At 43.3% G+C, this 15,849-nt stretch overlaps 1 protein-coding gene across 6 annotated transcripts in view; it reads left to right on the top strand.

Moving 5' to 3' along the window:
* Positions 1 to 813: 813 nt before the first annotated feature.
* LOC141229003 (phospholipid-transporting ATPase IA-like) overlaps positions 814 to 15,849 on the top strand; it is a 183,805-nt gene continuing 168,769 nt past the window's right edge. For 5 of the 6 annotated variants that reach the window (XM_073667375.1, XM_073667377.1, XM_073667372.1 and 2 more), the window contains exons 1-2: positions 1,293 to 1,534; positions 2,134 to 2,227. In XM_073667375.1, coding sequence (XP_073523476.1) covers positions 2,179 to 2,227 — 49 coding nt within the window. In that variant the 5' untranslated portion in view covers positions 1,293 to 1,534; positions 2,134 to 2,178. Of the gene's footprint in view, positions 914 to 1,292; positions 1,535 to 2,133; positions 2,228 to 15,849 lie in introns of those variants that run through there. The other variant, XM_073667374.1, reaches the window with a different exon arrangement.

Below are 15,849 nucleotides of genomic sequence, written 5' to 3'. Positions count from 1 at the left end.
GTGAGTACGTGCGGATGTTCCCCATAGTCTTACATTAGATATGGAAAATCTGCGGTATAAAAACACGCACACATTTTTAGTGGGTTTCCACTGTGAAAGAACAAGAAAGATCATTTTTGATTTTACGTCAAATTCATGAACTATCTAGATTATTTTCATGAACTTGGAACAAAAAACATTAGAAAATACCACAAGATAAAAAAAAGAAAAGTGACTTCAAATCCCAAATGATGGATGGAGCCCTTTGGTTACGTACACACGATGACGGTTACAACTGAGGTACCAACTCTGCGGTATCGGCTCTGAGGTACCAACTCTGCGGTATCGGCTCTGAGGTACCAACTCTGCATTACCGCCTCTGCTGTATTGGCTCTGAGGTACCAACTCTGTGGTACTGATTCTGTGGTACCGGCTCTGAGGTACTAACTCTGTGGTACCAGCTCTGCTGTATTGGCTCTGAGGTACCAACTCTGCGGTACTGATTTTGTGGTACCAGCTCTGAGGTACCGCCTCTGCTGTATCAGCTCTGAGGTACCAACTCTGCGGTATCGGTTCTGATGTATTGGCTTTGAGGTACCAGCTCTGCTGTATTGGCTCTGAGGTACAAACTCTGTGGTACCGGCTCTGTGGTACTGGCTCTGTGGTACTGGCTCTGCTGTACCGTCTCTGCGCACGCTGTGGAGGATACTGCCACTTTAGCTGATAATTTGGATTGTCGTCCCCATTACATATGCCAACCAATCAGATTCCAGCTTTTATTTCTGTAGCGCAGGTTAGAAGTTGAGATAAGCCATCTGATTGGCTGTTTCGGTCACTACAGATTTCTGTTGATTTCTTTGCAGCTGTCTCTAGAGAGGAGGAACAGAGCGTTGCCCGATGCGGTAGTGCAGCCGGGGACATTTCCGCCTTCCCGGTGAGAGCAGAAGCCGCCCGGGGAGCGTTGTACGAGGCGGTCACAGAGCAGAGCAGTCTCATGAGGTGGAGGAGAGAGGCACAATACACTAATAGATTAATGACCGTGCTCAGCCTGTCACTGGCGCTGCCTCGCCGCGCTGTGCCTGCTACGGAGCGCGACCAACCATAAGATACGGGGGTGACCTGCGATGCGGCAGCATTGAGTGAAAACACGAAGTATACACTGATTTTGTCAGTAACACACTAAGATAGACATAATAATTAGTCATCACCGTTACATCACCACAGCGATGTTCACAGCGTCGTTTTTGTTAGTTTTTCACTGTCGGTGACGTGTTTCCCCCCTTTCTGTGCAATGGTTCAGTCCGGAGTGGGAGCGGGCGGCCGGGCGGCTCTGTGCTCAGTAGTGCTCGGAGCCGCTGGGAGGAGGACGTGTGCCGGGCGGTGTGTGCGGGATGCTGGCAGGAGGGCAATACATGTGAATACATAGATAAAGCACCTGTGCACGGAGACTGGCCCGGGGCTGAGGAGACCGACACTGATGGACTGCGGCGTGTGCGCTGTGCTGGGAGCCCTGGAGCCGTGAAGTGACATCCAGCTCTCCGGCCCTGCTCATCTGGTACTGCTGTCCCCTCTCCTCCCATTCCTGAGGCCATTCATTCATTCATTCATCCATTCATTCATGTGCTCTGCCTCCCATTCACACTCTCAGGCTATGGACAGCGATAATCATTGCGTCTCCACTGACCGTCCAATCCCAGATCAATACATCAATCCCATTGTATTATGGAGATTTGCCATTTTTACCATTTGTTGGTTATTAATATTTTTTTTTAACCAAAAATGTTTATTGCCCAAATGTTTGGACCCCCATGATTTACTGGGAGGCTGACCTCCCCCCTGAAGACCGGTCACACGATGACCCCCGTCGTCTCCTGATCTTCCTCCACATCCTTTTGACGTCTTGTCCATGTAGTCACATCTGTCGGGGTGACATCATGTCTCCTCCCTGTCTATCGATACTCTGTAATTATGTTGTTTTTCTGTTACTTTTTCCCTTCTTATCACTTGTCAGCATAGTACATTGTCGTCCTCGCTCAGCTCCGCAGGTGCCGGAGCCTCGTGTCTCATACAAACCTCTGCACACACATTTCTGTATATTTCCGTATTTCCTGCCTTCTAACATTTGCATCCTTGTTTTTTTTTCGTTTATACTAGGTTTGACTGTGACGAGGGCTGCGGAGCATCACCACCCTTATCAACATGTCCACTGTTCAGACCACCGTGGCCGACTTACGGACTAGAGCTGGGGGTAAGTAGTCCATGATGGATCATTTCACTTTGTATATACAGGAAAAATATCTATCTTTGTACCATGTTAGCCAGTAGATAGCAGAGTATTTAGATTTGAGAGTCCTCAGTGGTTGATACCTTTTAATGGCTAACTGAAGAGATGGTAACAAATTGCAGGCTTTCGAGAATACTCAGGTTTCTTCATCAGGCATAGGATAACTCAAAATCTGAAGACTCACATATTTATACACAACAAGACACAGAAAAAATGCAATAGATGAGACAAGTGACGTAAAGCAGAACTTTTAGTATGGGGTATATGTAACAAATGTCCAGCTGGGGGTCTGTATGTTGGGTAGACAGGGCAAAAGCTTACAAGGATGAATGCTCATCGCCACACAATAAAAGAAAAAAGAATAGCTGTACCTGTGGCAAAACATTTTTGTATCCTTGATCACAGCATCATGGACATGAAGTTACTGATATTAAAAGGTAATTTGAAATCTCAGAGAGACAGAAAAGTCTTTGACACAGTGCAGGAATGAATGTGTCGCATGGATTTATGTCTTTCTACATCAACTAAGGAATGTGGTCCTCGGACCTGTGGGGGCATCAAAGCCCCGGACCAGACCTCAATAACAGGACAATAAAACTTTCACACTCCTTATCTATGAACTATTCCAATATTTACAGCCACAACTGTTTATCCCTCTTCCATACTAATAGTTCTGCTTTAAGTCACTTGTCTCATCTAATGCATTATTTCTGTGTCTTGTTGTTTATAGATATGTGACTCTTTAGATTTTGTGTTATTCTATGCCTGATGAAGAGGCCTGAGTAGTCTGGAAAGCTTGTAAATTGTTACTATCTTTTCAGTTAGCCATTAAAAGGTATCAACCACTGAGGACTCTCAAATCGAAATATTTCACTTTCTATATAGTCATTGCTGGGCCTAATAACTGCAGCATCGCTTCATTTCTACAGATGACAAACGCAGCTCTGCTGTTATAGTGTTTTTAAAGGGTTACTCCCATCTTCAAAAAGATGGCGCTTGTAAATACAAGCAATTTTCTGTTTTTTAAAATGTTCTGCTATTACGGTGAGTTTAACACTTTTTGTTTTGTTTATAGGTTGTTGCCTTGGAGCCCGGCCACCGCTTCTAGACAGCAGCCTATACACAGTGCTTACAGGCTCTTTTCTGTTGAGTGTTTTGAAGCTTGGCCTGGAGGGCGCTGTTATTTCCTAATACTGGCAAGCTCCAGCTAAGTGCTTACAAGCTGGACAGCAGCGATGGTCGGTCTCCTAGGCAACAAGCTGTAAATAAAGGAAATGGTTTATATCTGAATAACGGCTGCAAATCTTAATAATCAGTAAATTGCAAAAGTGCTTGTTTTAACATACCCTATTCGACAATAACCATTTAGAAACATGGGACTTGCTCTTTAAAAGCATTATTTGGTGCCGCTCATTTCTACATTAGACACGGGCAGTGCCAACACAATTGCCATGCCTTGTGCATGTGTCTATTGAACGGCATTACATGCATATGTTTTGCCAGGAATGCCAGTCTGTAACGTCATTACTGCTCATCTCTGTTGTGGAAGTGATCAGCACTAGAATACCACTTTAACTTTTGCTATACATATGCTTTATATATGAATCCACCAGAAAATCAAGGTAGTGTTATTGTGAGTTGTGCCAAATAACTAACTCCGCTTTGCTGCACCTGACACCCCACACCCTGCACAGTGCAGCAGTGCGGAGCGTTTCGGTATGCACCGTGACATTTGTGGTTACCCATAAGACTGTAGGTAAACTCGCTGCATGTGGCTCTGCTTACTCTTCCATCAAGGTTTTAATTTTTTTCCTGATCCATCATAGGAGTAGAAAAATAAAAAAATAGCGGAGAGCTGGATCCCTTATATATTGGCACTTAGATGGGCTTTGCTGGTTCCAACGTGGAGTCCGTCATTTTGAAGGGAAGATTAGTGCTGCATGCTGCGTTATTCTCACCGTCTAATATGACCGAATATCCTGGTAAAGTCGTACCGATATCTCCAGCTCTGCTACATATGCACAGAACCCCGCTCGCTGTGTACTGCCGAACGCGGCTGTAGGATTTCATGTCTGGGATTTGATGCATGACGGTGGATGTACCTTGGTCTCAGTGATGATGTGTATGGAGTTACACGGCCGCTCACAGGAAATTGCTTCCTATTTATCCAATTTATTCCTATGACACTTCAGATTCCTGTGTGCTCGCTGAATCCAGGGCGAGCGCTCCTTATCTCTCCGCCGGCTGACTCCGCATTCACTGATTGCTATATGATACTGCAGTGTATCACCGCTCTGTCTGACTGAGCTCTCTACAAAACGTGATATAAGAAGAGGAGGGGTTTTTCTCAAGACATTGTGAGGCTTAAATTATTTCCTGTAGTTAAAAACAGAACCACAATAAATGTCCAGTATACCCTGCGGGAGATCTATTAAAAATGGAGCAACCATTCAGATCGCAGCTCTCGTTTTTAAAGGGGTTATCTGTCAGTCCTACATTGGAGGTGAGCGGTGCCCGATGACTTAACAAACCCCACACACCTGCCGAGACTTGCAGATCGTGCACATCCCGATCTCTGGTGCCTCCCCTCTGGCGCAAAACAAAAAGGGAAAGGTCCTCCAGTGAAAAAATGAAGATTTTATTAGTCCAAATAGAAATAGATTAAACCATGTTATAATAATAATCTTTATTTTTTATATAGCGTCAACATATTCCGCAGCACTTTACATACATTACCATGGCTGTCCCCATTGGGGCTCACAATCTACATTCCCTATCAGTATGTCTTTGGAGTGTGGGAGGAAACCAAAGAACCCAGAGGAAACCCACGCAGACACGGGGAGAACATACAAACTCCTTACAGATGTCGTCCTTGGTGGGATTTGAACCCAGGACCCCAGCGCTGCAAGGCTTCAGTGCCAACCACTGAGCCACCGTGCTATGTTAGACACCACAAGAGATCCAAAAATATCCTCTGGCGCCGCTCCTCTGTGAGATTGTGGGAATGCATTCAATCATTTGCCCTGTCTCCCATTCACATGATCAGGAAATATGCACAATACTTGATGATTGTGCACGAGTTTTGGCAGGTGTATGGGGTCATAACGTCATCGGCACCATCCACCTCCGAAGTGGAAGTGACCGGCCCTGGATAAACCTTTTAAGGCTATTTAGGGTGATGGGCCGCTGGGGAACAATTTCCTTGCTGTTCTAGTATTGGGGGTGTCCGTGACCCTATCGGATTTTGCTTCGTCCATTGAGTAGTGTTTGGAGGAACCACTTGCCAAGAAACGATCCCACAATTCTTGGTTTGGGTTCACAAATTGTGATTGTGCGCCATGCAGCAAAACCTCATGCAATTTACTGCAGATGTTGGCTACACATGGCAAGTTCAGCTACAGTGCATGCAATATACTCACATGGTGATGGTCACGCCACTGCAACTTGTAAGCACCTCTGTAGGCTTGGTTCACACACAGCATCTTGCAGCTTTTTCATTGACTGAACTTTTTTGGCAGCCATATTGTTTATTACCGTATATTCCGGCGTATAAGACGACTTTTGAAGACTGAAAAATCTTCTGTCTAGTCTGGGGTCGTCTTATACGCCGGTAATGCTTTTGAACTTTCAGAAATTGACATGCGGGGATACTCTGGGGGTGTTAATAAGCTGCCGTGGCCGTATCCCTGCCATGTCGGAGTTAATATAAGGTGGAGGGAGTTAAAATACGGCGGCGGTACGTCCAGACAGTCAGCGCTTCTGTGCTGAAACGGACACATCGCTGCGTATTCCCAGCTCCGGACACAGGGCAGGACTTCTGTGCCGACAGCTTTCACTTGTCACAGAAGCGCTGCGCTGTGTCCGGAGCAGGGAAGTTCGCATCGCTTCTGTGACAATATATAAAAAGCCGGCCGGCAATTCAGCAGCGGCATAAGCCGGCACCCGACAATTTAGAATAGAAAGAATAGAGCATCACACATAGATTAGATAGATAGAAACATGTCAGTCACATATATATGAAGTACAGTGACAGTATTGCTTACTGTACTTGTCATTTAGTGTAAAGGATTTATTAAAACAAATAATAGTGTTTTCATGCACTGTCTCTTTAAAAAAGCCGGCCGGCAATTCAGCATCTGTACCCGACAATTTATAACAGACAGAATAGAGCTTCACACATAGATTAGATAGATAGAAACATGTCAGTCACATATATATGAAGTACAGTGACAGTGTTGGTTACTGTACTTGTCATTTAGTATTAAAATAAAGGATTTATTATTAAAAAAATTGGCGTGGGGTTCCCCTTAATTTTAGGCTCTAGCGGAGGTTAAGCAGACGACTGGGGCAGATGTTTGAAGCCTGGGAAGGGGGTAATACCCACGGAGCTTCCCAGGCTACTAATATCAGCCCCCAGCTGAATACCTAGTCTTTACTAGCTATTAAAATGGGGAACCCCCCAAAAAAAATGACGTGGGGTCCCCCCTAATTTAATAGCTAGCAAAGGCTAGGCAGACAGCTGGGGGCTGATATTAATAGCCCAGGAAGGGAGCCATGAATATTGGCCCCCTCCCAGGCTAGAAACACCAGCCGTCAGCCGCCCCAGAAATGGCGCATCCATAGGATGCGCCAATTCTGGCACTTAGCCTCGCTCTTCCACGCTGCCCTGTAGCGGTGGCAGGGGGTAATAGGGCTGGGGTTGATGTCAGCTTATAATGCCAGCTGACATCAAGCCCAGGTTAGTAATGGAGAGGCGTCTATTAGACACCCCCATTACTAACCCCATAGTCAAAGTTAAAAAAAACACAAACACCCAGAATAAAGTCCTTTAATTGAAATAAAGACACAATTCTTTATTGTTCTAAATTAAACCATACTTACCATCACGCCCATTCCAGCTGAAGCCAACGATCTCCTGCAATAAAAGAAAAATAATAAAGCAACCTCATCCTTACCTTTCCATGGTTCCCAGGACAGCTTCAGCTCTGCTACATCGAGATGACAGGCTGGACCGCAGCAGAACGCTGCCATCCAGCCTCTCATCCCGCAGACACTGAGAAGCGCAGGCATGCTTGCGCTCCTCAGTGTCTGGCTGTGACGGCATCCAGATGAGCCGACAATGAACTCAGCTCACCTCCTGGACGTCCGTCACTGACAGCGTGGGAAACTTCTACTGCGCATGCGGGGAGCAGGAGAATTTTCCCACGCTGTCAGTGACGTGCATGAGGTGAGCCGAGTTCATTGGACATGATCTCGGCTCATCTGGATGCCGTCACAGTCAGACACTGAGGAGCACAAGTATGCCTGCGCTTCTCAGTGTCTGCCGCATGGCAAGCTGGATGGCAGCGTTCTGCTGCGGTGCAGCCTGTCATGTGAATGTAGCAGAGCTGGACCGGTCCTGGGAACCATGGAGAGGTAAGGATGAGGTTGGTTTATTATTTTTCTTTTATTGCAGGAGATCGTTGGCTTCAGCTGGAATGGGTGTGATAGTAAGTATGGTTTAATTTAGAACATTAAAAAATTGTGTCTTTATTTCAATTAAAGGACTTTATTCTGGGTGTTGTGTTTTTTTTAATTACTTTACTAGAAATTCATGGCGGTCATGTCTAATATTGGCGTGACCCCATGAATTTCGGGCTTAGGGCCAGCTGATAATGCCAAGCTGGCCCTAACCCCTTTATTACCCAGTGAGCCACCGCACCAGGGCCCTGGATGAGTTGGGTACAGCGCCAGAAGATGGCGCTTCTATGAACGCGCCATTTTCCGGGGTGGCTGCGGACTGCAATTTGCAGCAGGGGGGGCCCAGAAAGCTTGGGCCTCCCTGCGCTGCAGATTCCAGCCCCCAGCTGCCTAGTTGTACCTGGCTGGACACAAAAATAGGGCGAAGCCCCACGTATTTTTTTTTTTTATTATTTCATGAAATAATTAAAAAAAAAAGGGCTTCCCTATATTGTTGTGTCCGGCCAGGTACAAATAGGCAGCTGGTGGTTGGGGGCAGCCCGTTCCTGCCTGCTGTACCTGGCTGGACACAAAAATATGGCGAAGCCCCACGTCAACATTTTTGGGAAAAATTAATTACAAAATTAATAATTTAGGGACTGCATCTTTATTAACCCCTCAATTGTCATTTAGTGTTAAAATAAAGGATTTTTTAAAAAGAAAATTGGCGTGGGATCCACCATCATTATAGTCTCTAGCGGAGGTTAAGCAGACGGCTGGGGCAGATGTTTGAAGTCTGGGAAGGGGGTAATACCCACGGAGCTTCCCAGGCTACTAATATCAGCCCCCAGCTGAATACCTAGCCTTTACTAGCTATTAGAATGGGGGACCCCCCCAAAAAATGACGTGGGGTCCCCCCTATTTTAATATGTTTATGAGTGACAGTTTTCCTGCTATATACCTGCATGTCATAAGAATTTAAATTAAAAAAGGACCATGTTAAATTCAAATCTGTTTTTTTTTAATTTTTACCGGTGTTTGGTATGCGTTGGAAAAGGGGTAGTCTTATACGGTGAATATATCCTAAACTCTATATTTTAACAGGAAAGTAGGGGGGTCGTCTTATACACCAGGTCGTCTTATACGCCGGAATATACGGTACATTAAATTCTTAAGTGAAATCTAAAATATATATATATATATTTAATAATACTGCACTTGGCTCGGGATTTGGCTGTATTTTCTTTAGCATATCCTTCTCTGTAGGACTCCAAGATCACCAGAAAAGACTTTAATTGTGACGAAATCTAAAATAATTGTAAAAATGACGTTACAGGGTTTTACAGTTATGATAAAGCAAAATTTAGATTAAAGGGGCCATAACCAGAAATCACTTAACTCCAGACTCACAGATCTAAACCAATCCAGCACTATACTGAGAATTATAAAATATGATATGTGTTAAAATGTAGGTACAATATTAAATATTACCAATACCAAAAGGCAAAAACACAACAGACTAACCTCTGTTTAGGTCAGACAAACAATTACTAAAAATAGGTGAAACTGACAGTGGTTCAGTTCACATATATTAATACACTGGCGTTGATGTACTGCATAAACTGACAGTGGTCACATATACATGACTATAATAAACAGGTATATTAGAAAATACAGGGGAAAATATAACTTGGAATGATCTCACCCAGATGCCTATGTCCAAGGAAGAATCACATCAAACGCCCATCTTGTGTAAACCAGTCTATCAGGTGGCGCTTGAAGGAGGTCCTAATTGACCCTCAGCATACTGAGCCGGCCCTAGCTCCCAAAGCTCCCTCCCTGACAAGGGCAGTCCACATCTGGCCCTGAAAGGGAATTAGGCCCAAAAATAACTTGTATGCCTTCCGACACATTTCTCCCTCTCCGTTCTTCAAGGGAGATAGATGCACAATAGAATTATAGCTAGAAGCCTTGTTAAAAAGTATCCTAGTGATGAGCATGGTTAATAACTGGTACTCAGTATTCTGAGGGTCAACTAAGACCTCCTTCAAGCTCTCAGATATTTTGTACATTACATTTTGATGCACTTTAGAGGGAAACTGTCAGCTAATTCATGCTACCAAAACCACGGACAGCATACATCAGAGCCTGACTGTACAATTGCCGCCAGGTATATGTTTTTCTGAAACCCTCTGACGTTTCAGATAAAACATAGTTTCTCCCGACACCACTCCAGATGACTGAGCGGTGTCTTCATGTCTGTACATAGAGAAAGGCCTGTCAACCAACTAGAGTGATGCAGGAAGAGGCTGGCCGGGGGCGGCATCAGACTAGTCTTGTGTCTTCCTATGGATCTTCAAATTATGTTTTTTTCTGAAACGTCTGAGCATTTGGACAACATGAATCAGCTGACAGGTCCCTTTTAATTTGCTTCTAATTTGTAGCTTAATGCTTTTCTCAGATGGGTATAATATGGGTGGTATTTTGCACGCTTATTTCAACAATCAGACCTTTCACAGTAAATCACAACTGGAATTAGTGCTCCACTGACTTATTTGGTCATTTTAAAGGGTTATTCCCACAATGGCAATATTTTTTTTATTTTTTACAAAGCCCAGTATCTTCATTAATTTTGTGAATATATAATGTAAGCCCAACATAGTTTCTTTCTTCTATCTTTGTGTCTCTTTTTATGTACTTCTGTACCTCTTTGCATCCAGCTTTACCTAGCAGAATGGGTGTTCCTAATGTATGCTAAAACTACATTTCCCAGCAGCTTCCTGCTTCTCCTCGGTGCTTTAGGCCCCTATTTGCTCCTTTGTGTGCTTCCTTATAGATAGATCAATTTGAACATGGGCAATTTTCTGTTTTGATGGATGAGTCAACCATTGATAGTGGTTGACAGTCACTACATTCAATACTATGTGACCAATATTCATTACTATTTACATACTTCACATTTCATGGGCATCTCCAGAGCATGATCATCTTCTCCCCTGCAAGCACTGCTGAGCTGAGCTTAGGATACTTTGTTGTGCTACAACATGGCTATTCAGGGCAATGAGGATACTGAGAGGCTCTAGGAGAGGTTTTATTAGACAGGGTCATTAGGTGCAAATTTAGTTGGTATCAGTGGTTGTGCTGCTTAGCATAGCTGAGCTGTGTTACAGCCTGTCTGCCAGATGTTTTATTAGACAGGGTCATTAGGTGCATCTGAGAATACTCTATTGACAGCATTAGAACTACTGGAAACAAATGGTAGAGAGAGGCCTTGGGGATGATGGCTGCATATTAGTGCTGATATGAAAAATGGTTGTAGTGGCACAAATAGGTAATTCCATATTTACAGAAAACTGAGTCCACATTATGATTTTGGTTTTAACTTTGGCTCTGATGGACCTTGAAAGGTCTTGATGTTAGGTCTCAAACATGGGTGTAATAAAGCGCCCATATTACAACTGACTGAAAGGTCCATTGTCTTCTGGGGTCTTTAGCAAACTTAGTACACCTAAGTTTCTGTAACCGTCTACTCTGAATCCTTTAGGTGTCCATGCCTTCTTGGAGCGTAGGCGTCTATTTGTGATGTTACATTTTTATTTCTGGTCGTTTTTGCCACTTTTTTTGTGAAAAATTTTAAGAGGAGGCCAATAGGAAAATATAAAGTGCTCTTTAAATGGTATGGGTTTTTTTTTGTTTTTTTTTAATTTTATTTTCCTTTTGAGTGTGGAAAAAAAAGCTACACATAAAGAAAAACACTTTAAATTCATAGCTGAAAAAAAAAAAACACTGCAGAAAACTCTGTGAGCTGGAAGCCAATGGAGGCCTGCGAAAATGAGTGCAGATGCTTGGGATCACTGGGTGAACTACATCAAAGAGGGATAATGTAGGAGACGGAAGGCTTCCTCTTGACTCGGTCAGCATTGTCGCTACCTTTGAACCATCGCACAGTGTGATGATTACAGACTGTAAAATACTCCGGAAATCCTAGTCCTGTGATGTGGAGAGGTTGTGCCCTCCCGTCTGCTCTCCTGTTCTTGCTCTGCATTCATTTTATCTCTTTTTTTTTTTTTTTTTTGCTGAAGATAATGAAGGAAAAATATTCCCGGGTGCTAGCTCACACCTATTACGTAAGTGCTCCAGTTACACATTCCCTGGCACATGACAAGCCGAGGTGTTAAAGTGTTAAAAATAAAATCCTCAATATGGTTGGAAATTTAAAGGCATATTTTATAGAATGCCAACAGAGAGCTTTGTAGATGAGTGGTCTCGGTAGGTAAGGCTCGCCATTATTTCTTGGTGTGATACTGGTGTTTATATGTGCATTTCCAGCACGCTCTATGGTATCCTGCTGTCACTGTCTACGACGGCATTAACGGCTTTGTACGATGTTTCCATACGTCTGGATATTACGAAGTCATTCATTGATGAATAAAGCTGCTTCACCTTGTCAGGAGCTGTAGAAGCTGTGCCATCAGTACAAAGTATGTGCACATTTTATGTGTTTGGGTAAAAATTTGGACACACATTCCACGCCTAAATCCTCATCTGACCCGCTAACGTTCTGCATTCAGTGCAAGTGGATAAGGATGTTGTAACCCCGTTCACACACTGTTACAAATCCTGAAATAATGAGGGTGCAGAATATTCCAGCAGATTCGGCACAGGAAAGCTTCAAATGATTGAATCATAAGGGGGCTAGTCCTTGCATAATGTCGTTCAAAGTCGCTGATATTGATGGGTATGGCCAACAGTCTGATGTGTGTGGGGGCCCTGACAGATGATGTTGTGGGAGATAAGAATTTGTTTTTGTGCTGCCGATCTTTTTGTTGTCTAACAGATAAGCCACCGCCAGAGATGTCTGGCAGCAGCTCTTTCATAGAGAACACAGGAGCGTTCTTGTGTATGGACGAGATAGCTGCTGGCCGAACAATGGTTTTGCCGGCTGCAGTCTAAAGTGTATGTGGGGCTTTAGATGGCAGGAGTCCTCGTAGGGCTTCCTTACTACGGTACTTAACTTTGTTTGTGGGAAAACCCCTTTAATTCTAATCAATAGGTCTTTGAATCAAAATAATTTCCTCAATTGAATGTGTTTAAAAAAATATGTTCCTGTGCTGAGATAATCTTATAAATGTGCCCCTGCTGTGTACTGTGTAATGGCTGTGTCTGATGTACAGGAACATGGTCTGATCATACCACATCTCCTGGGCAGGGGAGGAAACAAGAGAGTATACAGACATTACAGCACGGGATCGCAAGTTATTCTTTCTTTGAGGGAAAACATTGCTTAAAAACAGGCAGAGAAATGTTTTGCCTCACAAAAAATGAACTGTGATCCCCTGCTGTAATGTCTGTATACTCTTTCTTCCTCCCCCGGCCAGGAGATGTGGTATGATCAGACCATGTTCCTGCACGGTCAGACACAGCCATTACACAGTACACAGCAGGGCCACATTTATAAGATTATCTCAGCACAGGAACATTTTATTTTAAACATATCCAATTATGGAAGTTATTATTATTCCAAGATCATCTATTAATTAAAATTAACTTTGTTAGTAGGAAAACCCCTTTTAACTGTGTTTTCTGTTTAGGCTAGGGCTCTAAAGCGGCATGGTTTCACCTGCAAATGATGGAAATATAATCGTGGGTCTGCTTTATGACTTGTTTACTAATGGGGGGAAAAAAAAAGTCCCACTTGGCCTTTAAATGATTAAAATTATGACATGGGAACAGTAATTCTGCGCTTGCTAATGGTTGACAGTCGACGTTGTGGTATGGCAGCTCTCCAATGCCACTGCAAACAAAGAGTTTCTAGGTGAGCCGGAGCCATTTGTATAGCGGCCTTGAATTTAATTTGGTCTGATGTAATGCTGATAACGATAAGGCAATGGCTGTGGAGTGACTGGAGATTCGAGAAGATTATGGCCCAGCGCCGTCACTAAATAGGTGTTATTCACATTTATGTCAAAAGGAAATTGGCACACAGATCATGTGTGACTTTCATTGACCTTATTTTAATTTAATTTTGGGTCTCCATACCTTTGTCACTGTCATCCAGTCACTTTTGCATTCGGGTTCTGTGCTCCTTCAAGCCACCGTTCACCTTGGCACTGAAAAATGATTATATACAAGTGCTTCTCACTAAATTAGAATATCTTCAAAAAGTTAATTTATTTCAGTTCTTCGATACAAAAAGTGAAACTCCTATATAGAGTCATTACAAACAGAGCGATCTATTTCAAGTGTTTATTTCTGTTAATGTTGATGATTATGGCTTACAGCCAATGAAAACACAAAAGTCATTATCTCAAAGTATTCTAATTTACTAACAACAGCTTGAAAAATGTTTTTAAAATCCGAAATTTTGACCTACTGAAATGTATGTTCAGTAAATGCCCTCAATACTTGGTCGGGCTCCTTTTGCATCAGTTACTGCATCAATGCGGCGTGGCATGGAGGCGATCAGCCTGTGGCACTGCTGAGGTGTTATGGAAGCCCAGGTTGCTTTGATAGCAGCCTTCAGCTCGTCTGCATTGTTGGGTCTGGTGTCTCTCATCTTCCTCTTGACAATACCCCATAGATTCTCTATTGGGTTGGGGTCAGGCGAGTTTGCTGGCCAATCAAGCACAGTGATACTGTTGTTTGTAAACCAGGTATTGGCACTTTTGGCAGTGTGGACAGGTGCCATGTCCTGCTGGAGAATGAAATTTCCATCTCCAAAAAGCTTGTCGGCCGAGGGAAGCATGAAGTGCTCTAAAATTTCCTGGTAGACGGCTGCGCTGACTTTGGTCTTGATAAAACACAGAGGACCTACACCAGCAGATGACATGGCTCCCCAAACCATCACTGATTGTGGAAACTTCACACTAGACCTCAAGCAGCTTGGATTGTGGCCTCTCCACTCTTCCTCTAGACTCTGGGACCTTGATTTCCAAATGAAATGCAAAATTTACTTTCATCTGAAAACAACACCTTGAACCACTGAGCAACAGTCCAGGTCTTTTTCTCCTTGGCCCAGGTAAGACGCTTCTGGAGTTGTTTATTGGTCATGAGTGGCTTGACACAAGGAGTGCGACACTTGTAGCCCATGTCCTGGATACGTCTGTGTCTGGTGGTTCTTGAAGCAATGACTCCAGCAGCAGTCCACTCCTTGTGAATCTCCCCCAAATTTTTGAATGGCCTTTTCTTCACAATCCTTTCAAGGCTTCGGTTATCCCGGTTGCTTGTGCACCTTTTTCTACCACCGTTTTTCCTTCCACTCACCTTTCCATTAATATGCTTGGATACAGCACTCTGTGAACAGCCAGCTTCCTTAGCAATGACCTTTTGTGGCTTACTGTCCTTGTGGAGTGTGTGAATGACTGCCGTCTGCACATCTGTCAAGTCAGCAGTCTTCCCCATGATTGTGGAGCCTACTGAAACAGACTAAGGGACCTTTTTAAACGCTTCAGAAACTTTTGCAGGTGTTTTTTCTTAATCTAATTTACTGAAATAATGACTTTTGTATTTTCATTGGCTGTAAGCCATAATCATCAACATTAACAGAAATAAACACTTGAAATAGATCACTCTTTCTGTAATGACTCTATATAATATGAGTTTCACTTTTTGTATTGAAGAACTGAAATAAATCAACTTTTTGATGATATTCTAATTTAGAAAGAAGCACTGTTGGAGCTATGTGTGCTCTATGCTTGTAGATTGGGTTACTTCGATATGCCGCCATAAGACAACCACCTTGAGTCGTCTTTGATTTTGGTTTCCCACCAGTGCTTCAGGTATAAGGAGATGCCTCTTTCCTAGAAAAATATACTTAGCAGATGAGTAGAGCTTTGTTTGATTGTTGGGAGTGAAATGCGCTAGGTATACTGTGCTCAGTGGTGTCTGATTCCTTTGTTAATCTGTTGATGATACATAATTACTGTGACTATTCGGTGACAACTTCTCAGTTTGTTTCATTTTCTTTTGCTCACACTTATTGTAGAAAATAAATGTAAAGCTAAGTTAAATATAAAAACTAAATAAGAAATTTCCCTTCTGACTTCCTGCTTACCGGGAAGGAGGGGGTGGGGCATTAAACTCCGAAATTTTTTATTTTATGGACCAGCGGTACGGTTGTGATGCTAGACCAAACAGTGCGCTCTCCC

The sequence above is a fragment of the Phyllobates terribilis genome, unplaced genomic scaffold, assembly GCF_046119375.1.
Source record: "Phyllobates terribilis strain yellow unplaced genomic scaffold, ASM4611937v1 Scaffold_444__1_contigs__length_1506546, whole genome shotgun sequence".
NCBI lineage: Eukaryota > Metazoa > Chordata > Amphibia > Anura > Dendrobatidae > Phyllobates > Phyllobates terribilis.
The sequence above is the reverse complement of the archived record's forward strand: the minus strand, read 5'-3'. Positions and strand labels throughout refer to the sequence as shown.